This window comes from Anguilla rostrata, chromosome 3 (genome assembly GCF_018555375.3).
Source record: "Anguilla rostrata isolate EN2019 chromosome 3, ASM1855537v3, whole genome shotgun sequence".
In the NCBI taxonomy this organism is placed as follows: Eukaryota; Metazoa; Chordata; class Actinopteri; order Anguilliformes; family Anguillidae; genus Anguilla; species Anguilla rostrata.
The window spans coordinates 38,244,942-38,272,764 of NC_057935.1; the positions used below are offsets into that span (position 1 = coordinate 38,244,942).

Genomic DNA, 27,823 nt, shown 5'->3' on the forward strand with positions numbered 1-27,823 from the left:
TTGTATTGGCAGAAGATGAACATTTAATTGGAACAAATTCTAACTGGGAAGTCTGTAAACATTGCACAAGGTAGTGTTCAATTTATTTTCCTCCATTTATAATGTCAGCCACTTCTAGCAGACACCATCATACAATATTTTCTGGGTCACTGATGGCGTTCTTTCAATTTTGCAAATACACTGCTGCAAACACATTACAGCATATCATTGATACAAAGTTGGAGCATCATTATGGGACAGCAGAACTGGCATCTCCTAAAAGGTCACATAAGCACACAGTGGCTTTTTTGGACAATGCAGACAATAGGACACAACAAGGGATGCAAATATAGAAAATAAAGAGAATGTCAGAGAAAACATTATATAAGACATTAAATTATATATATACAGTAAATGGTCATATTACATACATTTTTGGATTTAGGCCCATACAAAATGTAAGCAAAGCATTTATGACCACAGAGAGGAGAACAGACAACACAAGCATTTACTCCAGATGTTTTAACAGTCCTTAACAGTTAATATTGATCATCAGTATCAGAAATAATGGTTTCCAGTGTTCCAACTACAGTGAAATCAAAATTGTCAACCAAAAACCATTTAAAAGCAATCCTTGTCCATGGATGTAAAACATTTTACAAACCTATGTTAGCCTAATAGCTCAATTTCAAATCCATAAAAATTACAAAAACATATCACATACAGTGCAAATTCACATTGATTAATACAAAACATTGCAGTCCAATAACATTCATTACTGTTTTCAACTCGCTGCTCTCAGTTCATGAAAAAGTCACCACCCTGCCTATTCTAATAAAAAGTGCATCGTATCAGAAAGATACATTCTGTAATTTTGAAATGCAACAGTCTTTTTAAATTGGCTTAACATCAAAAGTGAGGACTTTTCTGACATCTTGTCATCCAAAGTTATTTACAACCCGAAGTAGTAGCATTATTTGCTTCATTCTAATAGTTATAGTAATAGTATAGTATCTTAAGATCATTATTTAACCAAATATGTCGTTGCACATGATTTTCTTCAATTCGGGAACAGTCTACGCATCGTTTTAATATGTAATGTACATTAACGTATAACATTTCACATTCACTGCCTATTTTGCATCTCACGCCTTCAGTTCTGAGTCTCACCATTTTAAAAAAGGCCCGCTCTGATTCAACCAAAGGGATGGTCGGGTGAGTATCGTTTCAGTTTCTATCAATACATTCGACATAAACTCATTACAGTAAGGGCAAGTGTGAAGAGTGCATGGTTTAAAATCTGCATCGTATGTGTGCCACCGCTATTATAGGCGTAGCCTATTTCAGTTGTTGCCGCGTGCCCGCAAAATTGCACTCAACTTCTGGTTGTCATGTACATACAGAGATCTCAAAGAGAACAGCCGCTTAAAAAATACCTGAATACCTCCTTGAGATGTGAATAAAACGACGAGCAAAGCTTTTTTTTTTTACCCGACAGATGTTGGATTTGAGTGACGAACGTATAAGCTCAGCGAAGCAAAAGGGACGGGGAACTACGGCTCCCTGCAGGGTCCTCTTTCTTCACATCTTTCAATATCTCTTCCAGAAAAAAAGAACAACACAATCATTAGGCTAAACTGTAGGCTAAAGTTACAGATGAACTGTCGATTTTGGGGCCCGCCTAAGTTCATTTCAGATGATTACACGATAGTGCCGTGTAGCTTTAAGCTGAACCACTGTATCTGTTACCTGGAGTCTTTATCCCTTCAGGCCATACACGGTCATGTGTTCGCATATATTATGCAAACAAATTGTGATTTACAATATATACAGTACATCAACGGGAGTTTAAAAGGAACGGCACCATACACAAACAGTAAATATCTGCTCTGATCATATTCCTTTTCTTAGCCTCTCACCAAGTTATAGGATATATATATATATATATATATATATATATATATATATATATATATATATATATACACACATTTTTTTTTTAACAGTCAGGGATTCAAGTGTTAGGACAGCTTAGGGTGTGTTAGCCTACAGTGCATGTACCACACACAATCACACAACTTAATATACTGTGTTTCCCAAACATTCTCATGTTTTCATGTTTTCTCTCCTCTTCGAGAAAATGAAAGGAGGGTTGGCAGGAATCAAAGACAGGTTGGTGGAGCTGGTGATGCACGGACGATTTGGGCTGGGTTTGCTCAAGTGCACGTCCTGTCCAAGGCACGGAACAAGCTGGTTACTCTCCCCGGGGCTCCTGTGACTGGGGCGCTCCTGTCAGTGCCGGGCTCACAGGGCGATCCTGGTGCACGGGTGCTTCAGTCTGCAGGGCAGAATTCCCCGGTTCAGCTGGTGGAACTCTACCAGCTGGATCAGATCGCTGAACCGCGTGTGACCGTCGTCCAGGCTGAAGAACAGCTCACCCTCATCCTCTACCTGCCTCACACACACACACACACACACACACACACACACACAGGAGAAGCACTGTTGCTCAGTACAAAGCAGGCATTACAGTGGAGTACACAGCCAGAAGTATGGACATGAGGAGGCGTACTCACGGGTAAGATCTGAAAATGTTTGATTCTCTGTGCGTGACAGAGTGACAGGACAAACGTCTTAGGGTTGCTTTGACTGTCCCTCAACAGAAACACCCTGAAAATGAAGCAGAATGACATTTTTAGGCATTTAGCAGATGTCCTTAACCACAGTGACTTACACAGCTTACATTCTTATCACACGCGATCCATTTACACAGCTAGATATCAATAGAAATCAAACCCACAGCTATAGAGTTGCAAGCCGAGTTCCCCAACCCCATGCTACACAACCACCCCATCAAAGCAATGCATGCACTTCTCTGAAGTATGCACACTGTATGTGCAAATGTGTATCTGTTTATACAGGAACACCAGGTGATGAAATCAGAAAAAACATCACAGGCTCTGTTTATAGCACCCAGAACTGACATTGCCCTAAAGTTTTGGGGAACAACTTCTAACAGACGCTTCAGACTCTCTCGTATAGTTGTCGGTTGAAACCATTTTGCCTAATTTAGCTCAAATGGGATGACAGGTGTGCCATCCAGACAAATTACAAGCTTTCTGGGAATGCCTATGCATCACTGAGAATTTGGCATTTTTCAGGATTTCTAAAAAATTCCTACTAAAATAACCCAGAAGTTTCAGCCATTATAAAATATTCACTTATAGATATATGTACAATCCAAACAATCTAACATGTTTTGATACACAATAAACATTCAGGTAAACCTATGCACTGGCACAAGGTAAATTCCCAAATGTTTAACTTTATTTGTTTTCTTTTTTGCAAAAAAAAAGTTTGAAAGAGCACATTCTCTTGAGGCGGTGAACAGAGAAATCAGAGGGCCACACTACAGAACCGAGAAAGCATTTGACTGGATTCCACTGATATCAATATGTTAAATGACTGAACTGTGTGTGTGTGTGTGTGTGTGTGTGTGTGTGCACTGTATTATAAAGCAGTTTGTATACTGATGACCAAATATTTACTGGATGTTATCATTAGGATGCAGATTTGTAACAATGTTATGAGGACAGTGTCAGTGCAACTTACACATGATCAGCTTCACAAAATATCTTTTGCATTTATTGTTTTTCATTGGCAAAGGTTCGAAAATTATTTCACAGTTCATGTTGAAGCAGGCACTTTTATAAGGCTCACTGGTCATGAGCTGTCAAGGGGGCATGGATTAATTACCTGTCACATGGGTTTGAAGGTTTTAGGACTAGGCCCAAGGTCTAAGTGTAGCAGTCAACCGAAACACACACTGTACCCTCCATTTAAACTTACGGTGTTGACCAGATTTCTTTAGAAATTTTATGAAATCAGAGAAGAACAAAAATGGGCAAAAGAAGCATATACAAATACATGTAAGATGAATTGCCTTAAACTTAAAGACAGTTGATTCTCGGTTGAGGAAAGGCTACGTACCCATCAATAAGACCTTGCTCTGCAATCAGACGGTGAGCCTCATCTCTGGAGAGCTTGCTGTGGAACCAGGGCTGTGCTCTGTGGATAGCTACCAAAAAAGACCAGCATATTGGCACAGTGAGTATCATCATTGACTCTAGAAAACAAGTTAGATACAGTTACAGTGCAATTAAATTAAAGATTTTGTTTCATTTATTTCAGAGTCGGCAAACTGTGAGTTGAGCAGTTCCATATTGTCCTTGAAAAACATGCGGGTATTGGGTATACTGGTATGAGAATAGAAAATAATAAATAAATGATCGTTAGCTGAGCAGTGTGACCATTGGTAAAAAGTAACTTGCCGTACCACATGGTTGCAGCATAGCACTTAAAGTGACGCATAATTTGTTTTGGCTACTAGATTAAATTAATGGTCGTCCAACATATGGCTAGCTAACTGCAAAAAGCTAGAGACAATTAATGTTAACTTGATTCATATCCCTAGTGAAGAACGTTAATATGCTACATTAGTACTACAGACAAATATATCGGAGTGGTGCAACACGTAGGCCTTAACTTTTTAAATGCTTCCTTTCCCCCTTTTCCTAAGAGCTATGGGGTTTTAGATTTTATGAGTAACAATGGGATACAATTGTAATTATAATCTATATTGTTTTATTGCCCACAAGCCAGCAACACAGCGAACTAAAATTCAAATGTATATTATCACCCAAGATATAGACACAGACATGGACACCAAAAAGAGCCTATCACATTTGTTCAGAATAATTCCCTTAGACTTTAATATTTTCATATTTTTATTATCATTAACAACTGTGAAGTGGGTGTGTTCCTGAATGACAAGAATATTTGAATTATAATGAGTAGAAATGCAGAAAACTACACTAATTATAAATGAAACAGGCCACAAAGCAAGTTTCCAGACTTTAACTAAAATCATTTCATAGCAGCAAAATCCCATAATGAAACAAAATACACTTTATACACTGCTACATAATTGTCAATTGACAAAGTAATTGGAAATTCTAAATGTATAAGGTTGTACTTCCTATTTTTTGATACACACCTCTGGTCATATCTGTGTGTCATTTAATGTTCATAAATGCATTTGTAACCAAATACAATAGCACTCTTACAATATGTTTTTTTATCAGTGGTGTCATTTTTATCTACTCACCTCTACCTTCGCTATTTTCGGTGAGTTTATATTTTTTAATGAAATGATACTGAGTATGCTAATCAATATAGAATTGTCTTTGGAGGTATCAAGGATTATAATCACTGTAATCAGCCCATGCAAATCCCTGAGAAAAACAAGATGTAGATTTTCCACTTGGTGGCACTACACAGCAGGTATCACAATTTAGACATTTACCCCAGCTCTCATGACCTGTGACCAAGACCCAATACCAAAATTGGTGTATTGGTCCCATTTCTCACGTGGAACAAATTTAACTCAACAATCCATAACTTAAAACTTAAAAACGCTGCTCCTCCTACAAACTTTGATTGATTCGTATGAAACGAACCTAACAGGAGAATAAACATCAAGCTTATGAATCCCATTCTATTGAAATAAAATAATGAAACTTGGTATTTATATTGACATCCACGACACAATCGATTGAAAATACGTCATTTTTGTCATGTGACAGTTGTCGAAAGGGAGTATAAATCCAGCTTTAAGCTCCAGCCCTAAAGCATCCACCCAACCAAGACACATGGTGGTTCTACAAAGCTCCACATAAGAAAAATATTCCTAAACTGTGACAAATCACTATTCCTTTGCAGATATTTCAACTTGCTGTAATCACATATCTGCTCATTGTAAGCAAAACACAGGTCTACCATAAGTTGCCTCCATTGTGAATTAGTCCCCATTTAGGAATATCATTGCTTATCTGGACCAACAACCTGGCTGACTGTCACAAAGCTTGGCTTGAAAGAGGGTGTGGCTCCAGATGTGACATAACAGCATTTGAACAACATGGCAACATGGTGGAGCTATACCAGTATACTGAATATGCAATATTTAAAAACAACTGGCCCATTTGACACTTATACACAATCTTCGGAACCCATTTCACACCCAGTTTAACAGCATATTTTAACCAAACTCCACAAAAATATCATAAAGAAAGTTAATGTATGGAAATATTGCCGAATAATGGGGCACTTAACTTTCAGAGGATGTGGCTTTTTACATAAACGCTTGCATCTCTAAGAGTGCTTGATAAAATATCACACAACTTGGTAGACATGTTTACACACATGACAGGCTGCAACAGCAGTGGCACAGGTTTGTTCAGCCTGCAGAGAGCTCTTAACAATGAAACAATTGACAAGAAAATGGCAATTAACTTTACTCTAACTCTTAGAAACAATGGCCATTCGGTGCTATAAAGCATCAAATTTACTTAAAATTTCAAAAAAGCATTGCTGTATTACAGAGGTAGTAAAGTTGTAGTGGTCCATCCTCTTAATACGAAATCAGGTGCCAGGACCCAAAGAATTGCTTGCAGATGTATGTATCATGATCATTGTCCTAAAGGTAACATATGAAATGCACTTACAGCAAAAATACCAATATGTGCATAATTTTTAGAATATTGGATGCATTTTAAAATGTATTTGTATGTTGAAATAAATGACTTCATTCGCAACTGAAAAACTACTCCTGTTGCATTTATAAGTAGTGGCAGCACTGTGTGAAGAGATGCAGTTCAAAAGCACGCACATTAATGCACGCACTCTAAAAAATCACCTGTTTGGATGGCACTGAAAACAATCCCATCAGTACCATCTCATTTGCATTGGTATCCAAAGGTGAGAAGGTCATCCTGCAGCTTTATCGCAGTACACAGTGAGTAATGATTCGGCTGACGCTAATTTCACTCACCTAAGTTTGACAGGGGGCTCTGCGAAGCGGAGGGGCTCCCGTGACAACTCAGTCGATGGCAGCTCTTCCTCTATGAAACAAGCGAGCAAGAATGTCACACACTGAGTTACGCCTGCCCAAGGCTTTCCCTTAAATCACTTTCACACTCTCTTCTCCCATCAGTCTAACCACAATACACTCTGTCCTTAACTCTGAGTTCATACAGCAGAGTGCGTTTTGGTGAAGTTCATTATAAAAAAATATAATCACAGCAAATTATTTGGAGATTTAATCCTGAAGATTATTGGTAGGCAGACTCAATGTATTTTGTTATGCACAAGGAAAAGAGGTCAGCGAAACCATATTATTAAGTGGTAACAAAGAAGAACAGAAAATTGCCCTTCCTCCCTAACTTATTAAGCTATTTAAAAAATATGCAGTTCAATTTTTCATTCCTTCACAACTATTTTTGAGATTGCTGAATGTCCACTACTTACATATGATAGTGGAGGGTAAACCAAGGTTTTATTGAAGCCAGGCCTTCCTGCATCAGCTGCTTAGAACTGTGCCTGATTCGGCTGATCATTCAGAATTGCACCAGATTGAGCTGATCATTCAGAACTGTGCCTGATTCAGCTGAACATTCAGAACTGTGCCTGATTCAGCTGAACATTCAGAACTATGCCTAATTCAATTGATCATTCAGAACTAAGCCTGATTCAGCTGATCATTCACAAAACTCCCGGTTTAGAACCTGTTACTGTGCACCACTTTGACACAGTGAAACTGGAAGCGGGGCTAAAAATGAGCAGGGGCGCACAGCCGAGAGCCTTACCCTCCAGGTGAGGCCCTCCTCCACAGCCACGGACAGAGCTTCTGAGGGGTTCTCAATCACCCGGCTCTTGTGTCCTGAGAAGTCCATGGCCACCAGCGAGTTCTCTGATATGCTTCTCTGGTGAGGAGAAACAGGCCTAATAATGCAGTCTCACTGGCTAGTAATCCATACTGTATAATGTATCAGGGTTGGGGCCAAATCCATTTTCAAGTCAGTCAATCCATTAATTGAAAAATGTCCATAATGTTATATGGACATTTTAAAAAAAAACAAAAAAAGAACAATTATAATAGTTTTAATCCATTTCCTGAATTGACATTGATCTGACCCCAACACTGAAATGCATAAAATAATATGCTGAACTAATACAAAGAACTTAATGGATTATAAAAACAAACAGCATTACATCTTGGTCCGTCATTACAAAAGTAATTTTAACAGAAGCAAAACGTACATTTCCATTTCTAACGCACTTTTCCTTTTCCTGATCATTTCTGAACTGTCAATCTCCAGGTGTTTCAGTAATAAAGTATAAACTGAAGCTTTTCCATTTGTAATTCATAGTGATTGATCAGAGTCTGGGTGTTGAGCTGCTTGCTGTTTGTAATTGATTTGAATCCAGACCTTAGAAGGCATGGCTGTGGTGTACAGTGGTATTTTGCTGCCACCTAGAGTCCAAAAATAAATGTCAGACCTAATGCCTATGATCCTATAACAATCATCCTCATGTGATCACAGTGGCATAAATGTGTAATCCTGACCATAGCCTTGTTGTCTTTCAGAAACACATGAATGTAGGATGGCCATGAGATGTCATCATTCTTCCTTATGCTGCCACAGAAGGAAATCCGACCCCTGCAGTATTAAAAGTGACTAACATTTCTAAATAGAAGGTTTCTAGACTTTAAAACAGATGCATTTTTAACATCATGTGACTTTTTTAGATTAATATTTAACTTTACATAAATGTAATGCAAAACACTGCTATTCTGTATCTTAACTATCTGGATACAGAATTACAGAATTCTGTCCTCATAACTCTAAAATGTAATCTATAGTGCAGTATTTTTACAGTGAAAAAAATGTAGTTGTTTGGCACTGTGCTCCAGCACATTTGAAATGAAACAATGAATATGAGGTATAAAGTGCAGACTGTCAGCCTGAATTTAATGGTATTTACATCAATATCAGGTGAATGATGTAGGAATTTCAGCCCTTTTTATACATAGCCCCCCATTTTAGGAGAGCAAAAGAGTTGGACAATTGGCTGCTCAGCTGTTTCTTGGCCAGCTGTGAGTTGTTGCATCATTAGGTCATACACAAGAAAGCTAACAAAAGTTCAAGAGTTGATTCTAGGTGTGGCATTTGCATTTGGAATCTGTTGCCGTTGTCTCTCAACATGAGGACCAAATAAGTGTTAATGGAAGTTAAGCAGGCCATCATGGGGTGGAAAAATGAGAATAAATTTATCAGAAAAATAGCCAAAACTTTGGGTGTGTCAAAATCTACTATTTTTTACATTGTTAAGAAGTGAGAACGTACTGCTGAGCTAAGCAATAGCAAGCAACCTGGTTCAGCACAGAAGGCCACTGTAATAGATGACCAAAGAATACTTTCAACAGTCAAACACATTAAGAATGCTCAAGGATGTAGGCATTGATGTGTCAAAGACTAAAATAAAGAAAAGATTACACCAGCATAAACCCAGATGGTTCACTGCAAAATGCAAACCACTGGTTAGAGTTTGCTTGAATGTACATTTAAAAACTGTAGAGCTCTGGAACAAACTCATATGAACAGATTAGATTAATATTAACCTGTACCAAAGTGATGGAAAGAGATGAAACAACAAAGATTGTGTCACGGTTCAAATGCATATAGACTGCACTGTACTAGTGTCTCCTCATTAGATTGCATGAATTACTTGGCTTCGTCAATGATTTTACGAACAATTGCCAGTGTCTCATTGATGTTTTTCAGGTCATGTGCATCGCTCAAAGGTACATCATGATGTGTCCCACTGAACATTCATACCCATGATCCTCCACCAGTCCCATGCCCAGACCTAATCCCCATGCTGTCCCTGCTCTCCCAAGCCACTTGACCCTTTGCCGTCCCAGCCAGCCGCTCTGAATGCCCTGTGCCTTTTTTTCATGACAGCGAAGCAGAGGTGATGAGTTGTTAAGTCTAGGAGCAGCTCATGGGGAGGCTATTTTTATAGAACCGCAGCTCTTCTAGCACGCTTGACTGACCAAGAAAAAAAAATCACGTAAAAAAAAAAATCACGTTAACTCACTCAGTATTGTTTTGCTCAAGGAGGAGGATCGGACCAAAATAAATCATGTGTTAATTCACTCTGAATTGCTTGGTTTAAGGAGGAGAATGAGGCCAAAATAAACTGTATGTAACTCATTCAGCATTGTTTAGTCTTAAGAAGATAATCGGGCCAAAATAAACCAGAGGTGAACTCACGCAGAACTGTTTTATTTAAGAAGAATCTAACTAAAATAAACAGTTAACTCATACATTGGTTCAAGGGAAATTCACACGTCTGCAGGAGTGCAAAAGGTCCTGACAGAAATATTTGACATAAATGACACCCTTCATTTAAATACACCAGAATACAAGGCTAGACACATTAACTTGAATATGAAAAGACTAAGACGAAGGCCCAGAGAGAGAATGCACTACACCTACCATAGGTGAGGCTCTCTGCTTCTGATGTGGCTGGATGAAGTTTTGGTACAGCTGCATTCCATACTGCAAACACAAAGAACAAAGACAACCTTCACATAAGCCTCAGAAACCGAAACCCTCCCAACACTAATGACAGCTGTGAGGCAGACGGCTCTGTAAACACGCCGGTGTACACAAGCTCTCGTGATACAGGGGGAAAGCAGGTCCGCCCTTTTGTAGCAAATGACCTTTTGTCGGCACCAAGCTCATGCTATGGACTTGGAGAGAAATCCAAAACAGAAGAAAACGACAACTGACAGTATGGACGAAGCGTATGGCCAGTTATGACATCACCTCCCAAGGACAGAACCACTGCTGTACTGTGCGCGTGACACCTCGGACGTGCGACGGGAAACACTCTGCCGCCCTCCCACAAGTGGGGCCCAAAGGTTGTCACGGTTACCTTGAAAAGGCGAATGGCGGTCACCCAGCAGGTCCTGATGTGCTCCTCGTCTGCGCAGAGCAGCTTCAGGTCTCGCGGGGAACTCGATTTGTTAGGCTGGGAGTGTACAGAACAGTGCTTAAACATTACTGTGGCAAACATGACATTCACTGCCTTAAGGTTTTTTCCTCATATACATAAACTGTGTTTACTCTAAGAAAAAGAACACTAAGACTCCACTGATCTTTGGAATCATAAAACTGAGGAACCAAAAGAGGCATTTCGCTGTTTTCTCTGCGGCGTATTAATATTTCTGTGTTCTGCTTTGTCTCTGTTTTGCTTTCCTTTATCACTCTGTTCCTATTTCAGGAATCCCTGCTGTCCTAAGTTTAACCAATGTTTCGGTACAAAGTTCAACGCTTGATAAAAGCGCAAGACAGACAACACAACTATGGGGCATTTTACAACATGCCCTAAACATCCTACGTCAGATAACGCTAAAGGTTAAGTAGAGTTAAGCCCAACATCTCAAAAGCTTTGGGAGATAATGTAACCTGCGCCGGAAAGGAGTCTTGCACTATATCTGAGGTTACGTCCTAGTAATTTTTGTTTCATTTGGATTATGACATTTTCATGAAAAGACAGCAAGTTCTTTATTCTCTGCAAATAATAAAAACTCTGACAGTGTGAAAACAAACACCTTTTCTTCATTGAATGGTTACTTTATTATTTGTTACATCTCAAGGATGAAAAGCAAATACCTTAATGCAGAACCCATAGTCGGTTGGGGCACCTTGCGTCTTTCTAGCGGACAGCAAAGTGTACACATCGCTGTCACTGAACTCGGCGATGAACTGGAGATGCCTGGGTTCCTGTGAGGAAGGGGGAAGAGAGACACGTCACGCGGTTACTCCAAAGTTTCACTTGAGAGCTAGACCTGTGCATTCGTGTCCGTTGAACAGCTGAGCTCTGCTTTATGTAACCAGGGATGTGTTACGGTGGCTCATGGCAGTCCTGTATAGAGTGGACTGAATTCATGGGGAAAGCGTGTCCATATGAAGGGCAGAGATTTGTGTCAAAATGGGAGCTGCGTGGGGTGCCCTGCATAAGAACAGAAGCGAAGGAAGAAAAGCAAAACGTAAGGCAGGGGCCAAGGTAAGTGTTTCCTGCATGGTGGTCTTTGTACGCTACGGCTACTGGAGCCAGAGGTTCAGGCGGCCTTTACCACTGCAAAAGAACTACTTGCGGCCCAGTTCTCGTAGCTAATTCCTGGTTCTGCTGCGACTATAATTTTTTTTAAAAACACAAACGGTCCAAACCTGCTGTGTTTCACCTGGAATCGGGCCATGCGGAGAAGGACTGTCTGGCACCCGTGATTGCACTCAGACAATACCAATCTAGTCCAAACAGCATTGCCCTATATGACACAGGTTCAATCAGTTCATTCGTTAGATAGCGCCAGATACGCAACACAATAAAGGGAGGTTAAATTATCCAATAAGCAAACTTGCCGGGAACAGCACACACCAAAACAAACTATTTCCACAACGGCCGCGCACAGAGCCAGAGCAGCTGTCACACTTTTCTGCTGCGCTAGATAAATTTTCCTGTGCCGAACTGTAACGGACAGACATGCATTGCTGAACGGGAATAAATGACACATGACGAAAACATGCAGCAACCGAAAAAAGGTCAAGTCAAGTTTGACTCCTTCGGCAGTATTGGATTGCGGATATTGACAAGTGCAAACTAGGGCCGCCCGGTACTTGGGACAATGGCTCTTTTGTTGTAGGGAGAGGAAAACGGAGAGCCGGTTGGCACGGCGACGGGCAGGTGTAAGCCTCGTCTGTCAACAGTTTGCAGGGTTCGGTCCCTGACATGCCAACCAACCTGCATTAAATCCAGCCGGACCGGTTCCAAGCAACAAGGGGAACCACTCAAAGCAGACTGCTGCACCATTGCCTCATTGGTTGAATGAGAATGCTAATAGCATCACTAATGATTGCACGGAACATGTTTCATAACATCATGATATTTTATGTATAATGCAATGTATCACACATACCTTTGTGCCTTGGCGTATGTGTATTAGTATGTAATGCATGCGTGTCTTGGTGTCAGTGTAAACTCTTAAGTGTACGGTAGATGACTTGGTGTGTATGGACCTGAAGGTACTGTTGTGATATTTGATTTGTGTATTGTGTTTACTTATCAACTTGCAAAATAACTTGATGACATGGAGGCAATAATGCACTATATGTTTCATATTGTGAAAAAATGGTGTTAATTCCTGCTTTGTAAAGATCCTGCCCTTTTCTCCTTTCACTAATGCCTGACTGACCTTGGACATCCCCTTGTTGGAGTAGTAGAGTCCAGACCTCCGTAAAACAAAGTAGAACTTCTTCCAGCATTTTCTTCCGAACTCCTTAGCATGAAGGTACCCGTGAATTTCCGGGCAGGTGCTTGAGCTTAGAAACGTCTGTAGAAGAATGACAGAATCCAGAAACACTGCCATTGTGCAAAAAGAGAAATCACATCCTTTATGAAGCATAGAAAAAGCATGAAATATCAAAACGCACCGTGACAAGGACACGTATCTCCTATAGGTACCTGTTACAACAAAACTACACCGCATGGCCAAATGTATCTGAACACCCCTTGGTCTGGGGCTGTTTTTCATGGTTGGGCTAGGCCCCTTAGTCCAGTGAAGGCAAATCCTAATGCAATGACATTCTAGACAATTCTGTGCTTCCAACTTTGTGACAACAGTTTGGGAAATGGTTTTGTCAAGATTGGTGAGAACGAACTTGACTGGCCTGCCCACAGCTCCACCCCATCCAATACCTTTGGGATCAATTGGAAAGCCAACTGCGAGCCAGGCCAATCAGTGCCCGACCTCACTAATTCTAATTCTGGCTGAATGGAAGCAAATCCCTGCAACAATGCTCCAACATCTAGTATAAAGCCTTCCTAGAAGAGTGGAGGTTGTCATAGCAGCAAAGGGTGGACCATCACCATATTAATGTCCATAATTGTTGGATAGGTGTTGGATGTCAGGTGTTCACATACTTTTGGTCATGTAGTGTATCAGTTAATGATACTGTAAGGTAATTTATTAAGTTGCTCCCTTCCTTAAGTTGCCTTGCCATGCATTAGACAGCTGTAATTATTGAATTCATTCTAATGCAATACAAGACATGGAACGATAAAAAACAAATGCAAATATATATTACTCAAAAATAATTACAATTAGAAAGAGCATGACGCAGAGTTCTTCCTTTCTAGGTAACTGGGACTAAACTGTCTGAATTTTACAAGTGATACCTTATCAAACAGGGCAACTCACATATCATTCTCTGGGTGTGTGTATTATCATTACAGAATATTATTACATAATATATTGTATTTGTATAAAAATATATTGTGCTTTTTTGTGTGAATTTTCTTTAGTATTGAAAAGACTGAAGCATGCACAGAGGGATGGGAATATCAGTGGCAGCCATTTGTCTAAGTGAAAACAGGCTAGTAGGGCACCAACACAAAGCGTCCATTCAGTGGACTAACCTGTTTCTAGTAAAACCTGGAATGGCAACGACTACTGTGCCATTTCCACCATTCCATAACGTCCGAAGACCTGGAAATTCATTTTTGTCCCCTGTAGGGGAAATTAGCCTAAAGTCTTCATTTCAAGAACATCCTCAAGCACCAGGTCTCAGAAGGTTATGGTTACGGCAGGTTGTTTTTGCCTCTGACATGTATTGAAAGAGAGCTAGTACCTGTATTAGCTGAGAGTGGTTCATTATCCCGTTGGTTTCATTTGATGTAGACACCATGTGGTCCGGGAAAAAGTCCTAACAATATGCAGAAGAGTGAAAACAAAAGTGGCATTCAGATTATTTAACTGCACAATATTTGAAATCAAAATGGCCCTAATTCTGCATGTTAGATTACAGAGCAACACTTCCTAGCAAGCATTCCACAGGACATGTGTTAATGTTTTTTTAAAACACTGCGTTTATGGAAACTAATATAGAGTGTGAGTGTGCTAGGCCACCATGTCCCTACCAATGTCTACTTGAAGTATAAATAATATTCAAATTTCCTATGTCATGATTAAGCCAGATTTAACAAAATGGTGATATGGCATAGCCTACGTCTATATCAGTTGGCATGAACATTTATAAATTCTTATGTTCTGCTTCTGTATATCTTATGTGATTCTTATGAAGGTTTCTTCACATTTGGCCTTACCAGTTACATTATATGTAGTTCATGTTTTAACAATCGAATGGAATGTAATCTGTAAGGTGGTTCTATGAAACAACAAAACCAGAGCATTAATGAATTATTAGCCTCCCATGGGCCATATATTTCTTAAACTGTTTTGCCTCTGAAAATATCAAGTTCAAACAGGCGATGATAACTCAATCCGCTCAATAAAAGCCAATAAATAATGTCATTTTAAAGGGCTGTACTATAGAAAGAGACCTCTAAAATTCCATCCTCTCAAAAAAAAAAAAAACCATACACTGCACTTACCAGGGGTTTCTTGAAGAATTCATATTTGGCATAATTCTTTCTGAAATACAGTCTGTTGTCAGCATCAACATCCCAGGATGCCTGCACCTCCATGACTGACTCATGGTCTTCTATGGTTCTCTCTGGGTACAGAAATTCAACGAGGTTGAAGAGAGAGCAAGAGTGTGAGAAAGAAAGAGTAGTCAAGCTGACAGTAAAACAAAGGGATATAACTAAGTATAATTATTGTATTCAATATGTTTCTGGAATCCTTGCTATAAACTGACCCAAAGTTACAGTATATCACATTCTAAATATTGTGACAAATATGAAGGTAGCAGAATACACACAACAGAAAATGAGCAGGGTTATTGTACAGCGAGCATCTGCAGTCATGTGATGTTTTAGGCTGCTTGTGTTTAAAGCATGAAGGCATAGTTACCCTTAAGCACTTTGTGCCGGGGAGAGATTAATTATTTACCTTTTTCCTCAAAATTATTCTTTGTTAATGAACAACCATTAAAAATAATGAATCTGATGCTCAGTGTGCAAAGCAAGTTGTGTAGGGGTTGTTTCACATCATTGTTGAACTTTATTCAGCTCTCAGAACCCAAAATGAATATTTTATGAACCTATGGAAACCAGCTGTTTGCATCCTGCTATCTGGAACACTGCATAGTTATCAGAAGCTAATTATTCCCATAGCATAATGACAGTTAGAGCTACATGAACACATTACTTGAGGTCTAAAATAAATACTCTTTCTCTGCCCAATGCATTAAAAAATAGGAATGCAAAAGAGGCCTACAGCAAAGGATCTATACACAGAATAAAGTCAAAGCTGGTGTTCTATTCTTGCTTTGAGGTTATGAGGTTATAGATCCTTTACTGCATTCAGAAATAAAAAAACAAAGAGGCCTACAGTAAAGGATCTATAACCTCATAATCCCAATGGAAGAATGGAACATTAGCTTTGACTTTATTCTGTCTCAACAAGAAATAAAGGCAATAAGGCAAAATTATATAATTTTGGACAAGTATGTTTTGTAAAATGTAGGGTGTGATAGCTTTAAATCCAATCTGGTCTACTATTATTTATGCCCTTTTGGTAGGCTACCCCTCGGAAAGAGAATCAAAAGAAAGAATAAGCAACAGAATGTTTTATTAGAACGATTATGTTCATTATAATTTAAAAAATAATCTTTATTTGAATCTCCAAATTCATTAATAGGTTAGCCAAACAATTAACTGGTGCAATAAACCAACAAGGCAGAACAAACAACTGCATTTAGACCAAACATCTCTACTAAACAGATAAGATAAGGCAATGAGAACATTGAGTACATTGACTTAGGAATGTAGGGTTGCTACCTATAATGACCTAAAAGGACATTGAAAGCAATATTAAATTACCAGCAGAGAGAGGCCAGCAAGTCGTATCCTATCAGTGAATGACTTGACTTCAGTGTGATGGGAACAAAATAAAACAAGGTAAAACGCTGACAGAAGATGGAACAAACATACTCCTGCGAAACCACCACAAAATACAAGAAAACATTTCCTCTCTTCCACCAAACTTCACTCAAGAAGCTGGCCCTGATTGGTCGATGCTAAAGCACTGACGAGGCCACATTCTTTCATGGCAAAGACTAGCTTATCTAACATCTGAAAAACATGCTTTTTCTAAAACGTAAATCTTAAGTTGTAGAAAGCAGGACAAAGAGCCATATTACTATCAAAAGGTTCATTGTTTAAGCTTCTTTTGAAATGACACCTCTCAAGCGTATATACACATGTACATACATAGACAGTTTCAGGCATGTGAAGCACTGCTCAGATTACTGAAGCACACTATAAAGTAGTTAATATATTCTTAAGTAGCCCGGTCTATATTTGTGCAGAATTATCCTGAGACTGAATGAGATGAAGATGGAGCAGATGGCTGAATTACGAAATCTAGGGAGGAAAACTTCTGAGGAATCATCCAGCCAGGAGGGACAAGCCACTGCCGCGACTGCCACAACCCCTTTCCTTCCCTCCGCAACCAGTAGGTTTAGCTAAAGGCTACATTTTGCATCACAGACAGAACTGTCGGGAGATGACATGAAAAAAGTGATAAGAACTTTAAGGCAAATGTTAAATTAATATTGCTGTTGTATTACTAACTACTGAGAAAAATAGCGTACGGCAGAATATTGCAAGAGCTATCTCATTTTAATCTTACGCAGCTCCAAAAACAAAAAAAGTACACTTATTATTACTTATTATAAAGGATGCACTACTTGTCAGAAATGGATCATTAAATAAATAACTTTTGTTCAGTGAATATTGTATTGCCAATCGTGTCCCTGCATCGGGACACTAAACACCGCCATCATTTATATGAAGTTTTGAGGATTTATTTGATGCGTTTTGCTGCATGTGCAAAACCGTTCTCTCATCATCTCTCACCAGCGCTCCTCAGCTCCCATTAAACACGGCTTAGCTGCAGGAGCTGATCTCACTGCATATCAAACGTGCCATGTCATATTTAAGACTGTGAATCATCTTCAGGCCCATTGATCATTAGAAGAGAGAAAAGCACATTACCATAATTCATTTATAAGTAAACAATTTGATTGGTCAATAAAGATCTATTCATTTCAAAGGCATTGAGGTGTTATGTAATGAATCGGTACTCTGGTGGTAATCAGTGGTATCTTCCTATTGCTGCCTGCATCACCCGTGACTCAGCAGGTGGAGAACGCACAGTTCTCTTTAAGCTGAATGAGGAATATATTCCTTCATTATAAATGGAAAGGCATTGATGTGGTGCACACTGAGGCAGCAGCACTGGAATGCTGGAGCCATCCATGGGGAGATGAGTAATAACGTTTCCTGTAAGACATATCAAAGTAGAAAGCCACTTGGAATTCATTTCTCAGCAGCCAAACCTTTGAGAATAAATCTAAAGCCAGAAGCTTCATTCTCACTTCTTTTTTTCACAGTCTCAGTATAACTGATCTGAGACTGCTGTTCACAGTTACCGCTCAAGATTTAGTCCTACTCAAACAATATACAGAATACGCTGAATTTTACCGCTTGCCGACTTCTCTGCACTCACACTCCACTAGCCTTGCACAGTCTCCAGAGGGTATAGTCAGTCCGTGACAATCGCAACACATCAGAAGGACGAAGAATGCGTCTTACCTATGCCCAGTTGCGAGAGCTGCTCAAAGAGAGTCCAGTTGTGGTCGTCAACGCAGTGGTTCTTTAAAATGAAGAGCTGGCAAATGTCCCGCGCAGTGATGTCACACGGGACCTCTATCGCCCGATTCGTGTTATCCTCGTTGTACACTTTTATCACCTGGAACGAGAACATGGACAAGTCAGACCGGCGTTACTGCGCCTGTCCCTTTAAGAACAAGTTCCGGATCACGTTTCTGTCACAAAATCTTGCAATATCCGACTCGCAATGCAGTGTGTTTTAAAAGTGCAAACTCTCAAATGCATCGCGTGCACAAATGATGCTTTGGTGCACAGGTGCGCCGTGAAATTTCCACATTTTAAAGTCCCGTCTTAAGAGGAAGGGGGGGGGGGGGTCATATTTCTGAAAACTGCTCTGGTCCAAACAGCCAGTTTTTCCACATTTGAGCCCCCACATTCACTGCCATTAAACAATGCCCTCGGTCAAGTCAGAATTCTGCCATTTCACAAGCCACAGTACAAAGCTCCAATGCTGCAAGTGGGAAACAAGACACAGAACACTGCTCCAGCTCTGCAAGTCAGACACAAGCTACAGTATTCAGCTTTAACACTGCAAGCTTTTCCTACAGACATCATCACTCAGAACATGTTGCCATGTGCTGAGAGTTCAGCAATACTGAAAAAATAGCTTCCTCAAAAACTCAAAATCTTAAAACATAAATGTGATAGCAATAAAACAATGACACTGAAATTCCCAAAACCAGGATAAATGAATGCATGCACTTCTCCTTGCTACTTACCCATCTGTTAGGAGACAAGCAGACTCGCGAATTTGGACTAGCTCTGCAGCTGATATAGGACTGTGTGCACAACATGGTAGAGACAGCTATGTGTGGGACACACAGACCCGTGCATCAGATGGCTCACACACACACGCGCGCGCGCGCAACTGGAAGCGCACAGGCGCGCACGCACACACACACTGCGCGAGCGGGAGGCAGCGGGTCCTCTCTCCTCACTGCAGTGGAGCTGAAATGAGGTAATTAGACGGAGCTGCCTCTTTGCGGAGCGTATCTCCTGGCTCCACTGATATATGTCACCGGGGCCCTGCCCAATCACCTGACACCTATTCTCAAGCAAAAGGAGCCACCGACGAGGCTGCAGCGCACTGCCTGGAGGGAGAAGAGGGAGAAAAAAAAAAGGCACAAGGTTCGCTCCTCCTCCCTCTTGGCACGACCCTGACAAGTATAGTTCTCGGTATAAAGCTCTGCGTGAGTCCTCAGGCAATTACAAAGCTGCTGGTTAAATGTAATGCTAGTTGGGTCAACTCTGTCCAAAGTTGATGAGGGAGACGGGGGTGGGGCCGGGGGCGGGAGGGAGGATCAACTGGACGCCACGCTCTTTGTGCTCCAATCTCGGTTTAAGGCGGACCGCCAGGGCAAGACAAGCTGGCCCTCTATTGTGGAGGGAAAGGAGGTCACACGGTTCCAGCAGAGCCGGGGTTAGCACCCTTCAGGCAACCAACAGCGAATGAGAACCCCCGGCCATGACATCATCCCCCAAATGAGGTAAACGATCTGCTATTTAATCAAGCCGGTGTGGAGATTTACAAGACAAAAAAAAAGACCCTTAAGGATCTTTCTTTGCCGGCACTTAACAAAAGCCAGGCCAAGGGGCTGGTTCACTGAAATCTCTTTCACAGGCAGTGCAGCCCGCACCCCCCCCCCCCTCCCCACCGCCACCGCGAGAACCCGCCGCGGACTGCGAGAAGCGCTGCCGGCGACGCGGCCCCCGATAAGCCGCTGCCGCAACAGCTGGCGGACGCGCGAGCTGGAGAGGCGTTTTCGAGGAGGGAACCGGTTCTAAATATAAACGACTGTCTAATGCGTGGAAGGACGCATTCCGAGTATGGCGGGTGGGGGGGGGGGGAAGGGAGGGAGGGAGTGAGGTGGAGGAGAGGAGAGAGAGAGCGGGGGGGCAGTCCCACTTCGGCTGTATGTGGGAAATGCGTCCAGGCAGCCTTCCAACGGCCGTCCCATGTGGAAGCCTCTTTGCCAGATGAAATCTTGGAGGGATTTTATGTCACAAGGAACAGGCCTGAGTTTGTCACAAGGTGTAGCGGCCTTAGCGCTCGGACCGGCCCCCTCTCAGATTCCTCTCGGGATGCGGACAAAGGGGAGAACCACGCAAGGTCGCATTTGTCACGCAGGGAGAGACGGCAGACATCATCAGCGTTCGCCTGATGATTACCGTAGCTCGGTACAATTTTTCGACGTAGTCGCCAGGGGCGTTCTTGAAATGGCACCTGCTGTTAACGAGGGAGAACGGACCCGGCTCCCGCGCTGTTACACGGCACAGATGATGAAACAGCATTTCTAACTGCATTTTAAACAGGGCGTCACTTTATCGCACTATTATTAGCAGTGCCAAGAGAGATCATTTCTGCGTTCTCTTAAAACTGACTGGCAGCACAGAACGCCTTCCAGACCGCAATGCCAGTCGAAGGGTGCTCGTCAGTTTATTCGAAAAATGCCAAGTTGGTCAGAAGATTAAAAAGGAATTACTGTTTCCAAGGACTGTTGCTACGGTGCTTTTCTGAAGCAGCGCGCCTCAGTCTGCAGACACTGTAACTTCTGGGAGGTTCTGTGCTCGGCAGCAAAATCTCCCTTACCCAACGTGGACACTGTAATTTTCCCCTCTGCTTGCCATCTGGTTCACCGAACACATGCATTTTCTTTTATTACTGTCCATATAGCACATCTACATCTAACCCTGCTAGCCAGCTAGAGAAATACCTGATTATCCGTCTAATTGTCCTCAGATTACTGCGTGTTAACACTTACTCTGTCCTTGAGGAATTAGTGTGTTTGATAAATTTTCATACAGATCTAAAATTATCAAACAAAAAACAACACCAGCAAACTCCTAAAACTACCATTCACATTCAGCACACAGACTAAATATAGAACATATTATTCATACATATTGTACATTGTGTTATTTATAAATCTGAACACTTGAAGAGACTCATCTTAAAAACCTCGGTCAAGGGTAACAGCTGTGCTCCGTTTAGGAGCCCAGTGTCTTTTCTCCTTCGCCACACTACATACTGTCCTTTACATGAGCTATGATAAAGAAGACAGGACAGTGCGTCCATGATAAATCTTTGCCGCATGTCATCCGCTATTTTGAAAAGTGGCCTTCATAAACTGCTGCTGTCAACCGCCACTTGCCGTAGGCCCTGATATCGCCGGGCACAAAGACCCGTATTCATGCAGGTCCCACGGAGCCGGCTCCTGCCTGTCTTACCTTACACTGCTGAGTCCCACAAGCCCCCATCTCTGGCCGTCGCTCTGTACTGAAGTATTGATTTAAAGCTGCAACTTGCACATACGTGCAGGTGGCACAGCCTGCAATAACCGAACCAGTGCATCCATTAAGTTACACACCTGAATCCTAATGAGAACTAATTTAAATAATGGAATACATATCCATGTTTAAATTCTACAGTACAACTGGCCATTTGCTAGAAGGCATTCGATTATGGTAAACATGCCATATATGGCGCATAGGTTCTAGCTGGTATCGGAATGCAACTGGCATTTGCAAGAAGGCCCACTTCGAATGGGTTTCTTAAAGGTTTACTGCGGGATGATAAAAACGCAGCCCTGCCCATCTGAAGGGCAAGCGAGCGCGTGCTCCGCGCCTACAGCTCCGCGCTGAACAGAGCCCTGCCCCGGGTTTATATGGGAGAACAAACAGCCGACTCTCAGGAAACCAAACACCGCGGTGCTTCGGCCCAAAGAATACGCGGAGTGTGCCCGCCTGAGGTTAGCAACAGATAATCGCTGTCAACCTGCAACTCAAAGAACTTAAAGAAACAGCTATGCCGCGCGGGCCACGAGGAAACAAGAGAGGAAACATGACACGCCTCCGATATGCTACAGGAACAATGAGCTAGCAACAAAATATAACTCTGTGCCCTTGTACTGCCATTCAAAAACAATGATCAACATGTTTTATTTTCTTGGGGCCTATGGTTTTAAACTGAATTCTCCGTGATGGCATTACACATAGCCGTGATGTTTTTGCAATTAGCATGTTGGTCCTGCAGCCAAAACAGAGAAGCGGAAATATATTGTTTTTTTAGGAAAAGCAACAAATATTAACACTATACTGATGCATATACAGCTACATGTACCACATTCACCCTTGATGGTCATTATGATATACATTCAGAACTGGAAAGTGAAACATAGCAACACAGCAACACAGCCCCTTATGGATCTTTAAAAAACCCCTTCGGATGACAGAAAAGGGAGCTATCAAACCGAACACGCACCCTCGCAGGCATAGACTGTTTTTAAAAGTCCCTTATCTCAAGGCCAGCGTCGTGGAGACCAGTTCGCCCATTACTCTTTGCTGTTCTCGCCTTGAACCGCGCTCCCACAGCTGCGGCTCCGTCTACCTGTCTGCGCGCGATAGAGCCACGGGACGGCCGCGCCGCGCCGCGCCGCGCTCTGAGTCGCCGTGCCAGTCCCAGGGCCACGCCAGCTATCACATCTGGCCCCTCGAACAGACCCAGCCTCCACGCTCCCCGCCGGAATGCATTAAAATCACTTCGCCACCATCAATCACCTAAATCACCGAAGAATGCTCCGGTTCATTCGGCACAGAGCCCGCGACGCTCTATACCCGCGAAAGCCCGAGACAACACAGCTTCTATTTTGCGACCTCCGCCAAACTATTTTGCAGATACGATGTAAATATGTTCAATTTGTGCTTTTTTTTCCACAGGTAAGCAAAGGAAAAATGTGTTGGTGAGCAAGGAAATTCAGATGAACACAATGGTTTCACAAGTCTTTCACAACCAGAAAGATCTTTCTAAAATGTCATTTGAGAAGCTGGGCACTAATATTGACTGGACATGTAAAAAAATAATAATAATTTTGCATAGACCTGCATTATTGTTCATTCAGTTCAATGGTGCCAGAATCCAGTCCTGGAGGGCTGCAGTGTTTGCTGTTTTTTTGTGGGGTGTTTCAGCACCAGTGATTCATTTATGTCATTGGTTGCTTAAATAATCTACACACCTTGTTCTCAAGGCCTAAATTGGCAGCTGGTTGAAAGGAAACCACAAATACTTGCAGATGTAGGGCCCCCCCATACTTGAGTTCGACACCCCTGATCCAGCTGCTTAATCAATAATTAGCTAAATGAAATTTCTGTGAATTTTCCTGCTGCTCCTCTTGAGTTGCTTCACCACAAAGTCTTGTCCAATTTAATTGTCCATTTTAGTGACTTTTAATCAACATCATTCACAATGAGCCTCATATTTTATGGTGTAATTGTCTGGAAATTAAGAGGCTTATTCTCAATTCAGACTGTAGATTTAGGCATTGTTTTTTTTTTTTGTTTTTTTTTTTGCACGATAAAGAGTTTTAATCCGCTGAGGACAGAAGTCGTTGAGCAATTCTTGTGTAGTCATCCTACACTTTTTTTAGCTTTGCCACAATTCAGCCAGTTAGTCTTGAAGAGAACACACTTTTCTGCATTGCCCCCACAAAGACATCTTACAAAGTTCTCAGAAGTGATGGAACACAATTTTTAAACTGGATGAACTGAAGAAGAGCACTGAATTTCTTGTGCTGTCAAGTTCTTTGATAAATGGCGTGTTTGTTTTGATCCATTTTCAAAAACTCATTATAGCTTACCGAAGAGAGTTTCTGACTTGAAAACTCAAACTGCAAAAATAACATAACACATATACCCTACATGACAACAGTTACCTGTAATGTACTGTGGTAAAGAATAAAAATGTTCACGTATTCACCACACTGAAGACATGCCAGGGGCAAGACAAATATTGCAGACAAATGCCATGTTTGAAGTGACAGTAAGAGTTAACAACGGTGAAAAAACACTGAAACAAGAGCACGCTGGCACTGCTACCTGATCTGTCACGACAGCAGTTTCCAACGCACACCGCTTTTCAAAATGGTATAATATCAAGGCTTAATTTTTATAGGAGTAAGGAAGACATTGGAATACACAAACAATCCTTTTTAATATTCATCATGATGGTGATGGTACAGTAATGCACACTGGCATCCTGCAGCTTGTGTGAACCTAATTAAAGATTATTAAATTAAACTAATGAATTAACAGCTCAATTATAATATAAAGGTTCAACACAAAAGCTCAACCAGATTTGCATGCGATATCCTAGCATTATAGTTTAAGCATAGAGGAGAAACAATACATGTGACAAGTAGGCTAAATAAGTGACACATACACACTTCTAATGATAATATTTTACTAAGCTGTTTGAGAGAATAGATAAAACCTCAAACACCCGATAGTGATCTGCCTTTTTTTTTTTTAAATGAAGCCACATGCAGCGCAGTTTTGAAAAACAGTTTGTGTTGGAAAGCACTGTTATGACAATAGACAAGCAAGAACCCTGTGGGGCTTTCATTTCAAATTCCCTGCCTTTTCAGAATTGTCAACTATGTCTACCACTTAACTATCTTTCTATCGCCTATTTTCCATACTAAGAAGTCAATACTTGTGTAAGCCAAAATGACTGGTTTCATGAAGTGAACAGTTAGCTGGGAGGTCTAAGGTCGGCTATGGTCTGTCAGAACTGACTGCATAGATATATATGGATTCTGTAATGGGTAGGTACGTAACATTTCAATTTTTTTTAAATACACTGAAAAATAAAATAAATTAAGGTTCAAAAGAAAAGTTAATCTAGGTTTGCATGTGATACATCCTAGAATTTTAGTTGAATAAAGGAGAAACAATACATGTGACAAGGAGGCCAACTACAAGTGACACATACACACTTCCAATGATAATATTTTACAAAGGTGTTTGAGAAAATAGTTGAAATCTCAAACACAGTGATCTACCTTTTCTTAGATGCAGTGCCGTTTTGAAAAACAGTTTGTGCAGGCTGTGCATAATGACGTATTCAAGGACCATAAAATGTAATCTGCTGCACAATGGGTTTTTAAGGGATCTACCACATTTCTAAGGAAAATGAAGAAACTGCTTGCAGAATATCTTGTTATAAAGCCATTCATTTTATGAAGCCTCATCCTTCAATTATGTATCCGCACTTTGGGTGAGGTAAATCTGAGGAGCACGTAAATGAAAGTGTCACAACAGATCTTGCTGCATGTCTTGATTATTCTATGAGTCTGCATTGGATATGGCTAAACCCTATCCTTATTCAAAGTGCCAGACCTAAGATTTCCATAAATGAAGTTTCCATTTACATACTACACAAAATGGGAAAACTTTCTTGGAAAACTTCACGGGCAATCGCCATACCCAAGGGTACTAGCTCAGTACATTTACAGGCCCTTCAGCCTATATTTTACGGGGCCAGTTCTCTAAACGCCACGCCACACTGCCGGCCTCACAATCACAGGCGACCGTGTCCCGTCCTCCCCCTCTCGCCCGGGCATGTCGGAAGGAACCGGGGCGTCGGGAAGGGCTGATCCGCCATTTCTGCGGGAAGAGCGCCGGACCAACCCGCCGGGCGTGACCAGGAGGGCAGTCTCCGGGCATAACAGCTGAGGGCATGGTGCCTTAAATTACAGCACAGCGATAGCCAGTGGGTGGGATGCCCGAGACACCGCTCGGCCATCGGCATGGCGATGAGGCCGAGCCTTGCCTGGCTTTGGCCCACAGGATTCTACTCAATCTCAAAGCAAAGCAATTAGGATTTAAGCAACTGTTACTTCCTTTAAAAAGGACCTGTGCAAAATAAAAAAAAGAAACACTTTCTACATTTTAAAATATAAAAAAGCTGTTTAAATTAAACAAACAGATCCTAAACCTCAGATATGTTTGGATGTATAATAATAATAATAATAATAATAATATTGTTATTATTATCATTATTATATCACAGTTTGATAATATGCAAGTCTAGAACTGAGCATTTCATTATCTTTATTTACTGTATGTGTCTAGTACAGGAATCAGCATTTGTTTCCAAAGCCATATGGGTAATGCACCAATAAAGAGCTTCGGGCTCAATCAATCAACAGTCAAACTTCTGCTGCCCGCTCTTAATGCTCTTAACGCATGCTGGAGTCGATGTGTGTTTAGTGTCACACAATGTTCAGTCCACAAGCCATTTCAAATGCAGATATGAGGAACAGATTCCAGACCTGGTTATAAATTATACATGCTTCACATCAGCAAGGGTTTTATTACACCAGAACACAACAGCTCAAGACCAAGGGAATGCATCCAATTGTAAAAGCACAGTACTTCTGTTCAGCACTCTGTTTACACAAGCACTGTTTGTCCCTGGCAAGAAGAAATCAGGAAGAAACATGAATGCGCTCATTTAAAAGTCGATATCTGTCACTGATGAAATGCACCATGGCATCTATGAGAAAATAAAAACTATTTACTGTATCAAAAGGCCAGCAGAGGGCCATTGAGCTGGAGTGTGCTTCCAACTAAACACTTTCCCTGGTGTTCTTTTCCAAACACTGGCTGACATTTTAAATCTCAAGCTACAGATTGTTTTTGTTTTATTGTAAAAAGCACACTATGAAGCAGACTACCCGTGCTTTCAGAGAACATCCCTAACTTTCCTTTTAAATCTGTCATTTCACATGAAGGACACTTCCACTTAATCAAACAGACAAACCCTTTCAGATGTTAGACAGCCCACCAGAAGGCTCACAGTAAGCAATGACTTCTGCGATGAAACTCTTTCACTAAATAAAAAAGGTTGATTCCACTTGCAACTTGGCGTAAAACAGCATTTGGCACTTCTCGTGTAGTTATTGAATTAAAGTGAAAGCCTAGAACTAATGTGTGAGATAGTCCATTCCCTAACAAGTTTATACTGTTGAAAGGACAAGATTAAGGCTATGGCATAATCCCAAATCTAGATTATACAGCAGAAAAGACCGGTTGGTATTCTTACCCGCTTCTGAAGGAGAAGGGGAGTAATCAGAGGCAAGGTGACTCTTCTCGCATTGAAGTTCATGCTGCTCCCTTCGAGTAGTTTCGAACAACACCAACTGAAGTAGCCTGCCAGGACTGATAAAGGGCTGATGTTTCTGAAAATACCTTTTAACTGGAATATCGTATGTGTATTCAAAAGTGCACATGAAATTTGTATAATAACCAGTCACATGTAATGTAGTGTAATGCCCAATGTCACGGTGCAGCTCTGCCTGAATTCAGCCGAACACGAAGAAGGGAGAATCATTCCACAGATCCCAAACTCCTCCTTTGTCCTTGGAAACGCAGAATGATTCTCTATAGAGCAGTAAGCCAG

General features: G+C 41.2%; 1 protein-coding gene across 2 annotated transcripts; it reads right to left on the reverse strand.

Annotated features, from left to right (window-relative positions):
* LOC135250774 (growth factor receptor-bound protein 14-like) lies at positions 1-27,712 on the reverse strand. 2 transcript variants are annotated; one of them, XM_064327429.1, is made up of 13 exons: positions 27,467-27,712; positions 18,508-18,664; positions 15,340-15,461; positions 14,577-14,651; positions 13,142-13,279; positions 11,562-11,672; positions 10,822-10,917; positions 10,380-10,442; positions 7,683-7,799; positions 6,869-6,938; positions 3,970-4,057; positions 2,552-2,649; positions 1-2,426 (listed from the first exon to the last, which is right to left on the reverse strand). In XM_064327429.1, exons 1-13 carry the CDS (start codon positions 27,527-27,529, stop codon positions 2,284-2,286), a joined length of 1,341 nt encoding a protein of 446 aa, XP_064183499.1. In that variant the 5' UTR covers positions 27,530-27,712; the 3' UTR covers positions 1-2,283. The 2 variants fall into 2 exon arrangements, with proteins under 2 accessions (XP_064183499.1, XP_064183498.1); XM_064327428.1 differs by lacking the exon at positions 27,467-27,712 and adding an exon at positions 19,305-19,568.
* Between the last annotated feature and the right edge of the window lie 111 nt (positions 27,713-27,823).

Coding starts and splice junctions, on each gene's coding strand:
- LOC135250774 (XM_064327428.1), bottom strand. CDS start 19,379: ATGTTGTGCACACAGTCCTATATCAGCTGCAGAGCTAGTCCAAATTCG. Junction 18,665..19,304: donor GCTTGTCTCCTAACAGATGG/GTAAGTAGCAAG, acceptor TTCTCGTTCCAG/GTGATAAAAGTGTACAACGA. Junction 4,058..6,868: donor GAGCCCCCTGTCAAACTTAG/GTGAGTGAAATT, acceptor CTTTTTTGGTAG/CTATCCACAGAGCACAGCCC.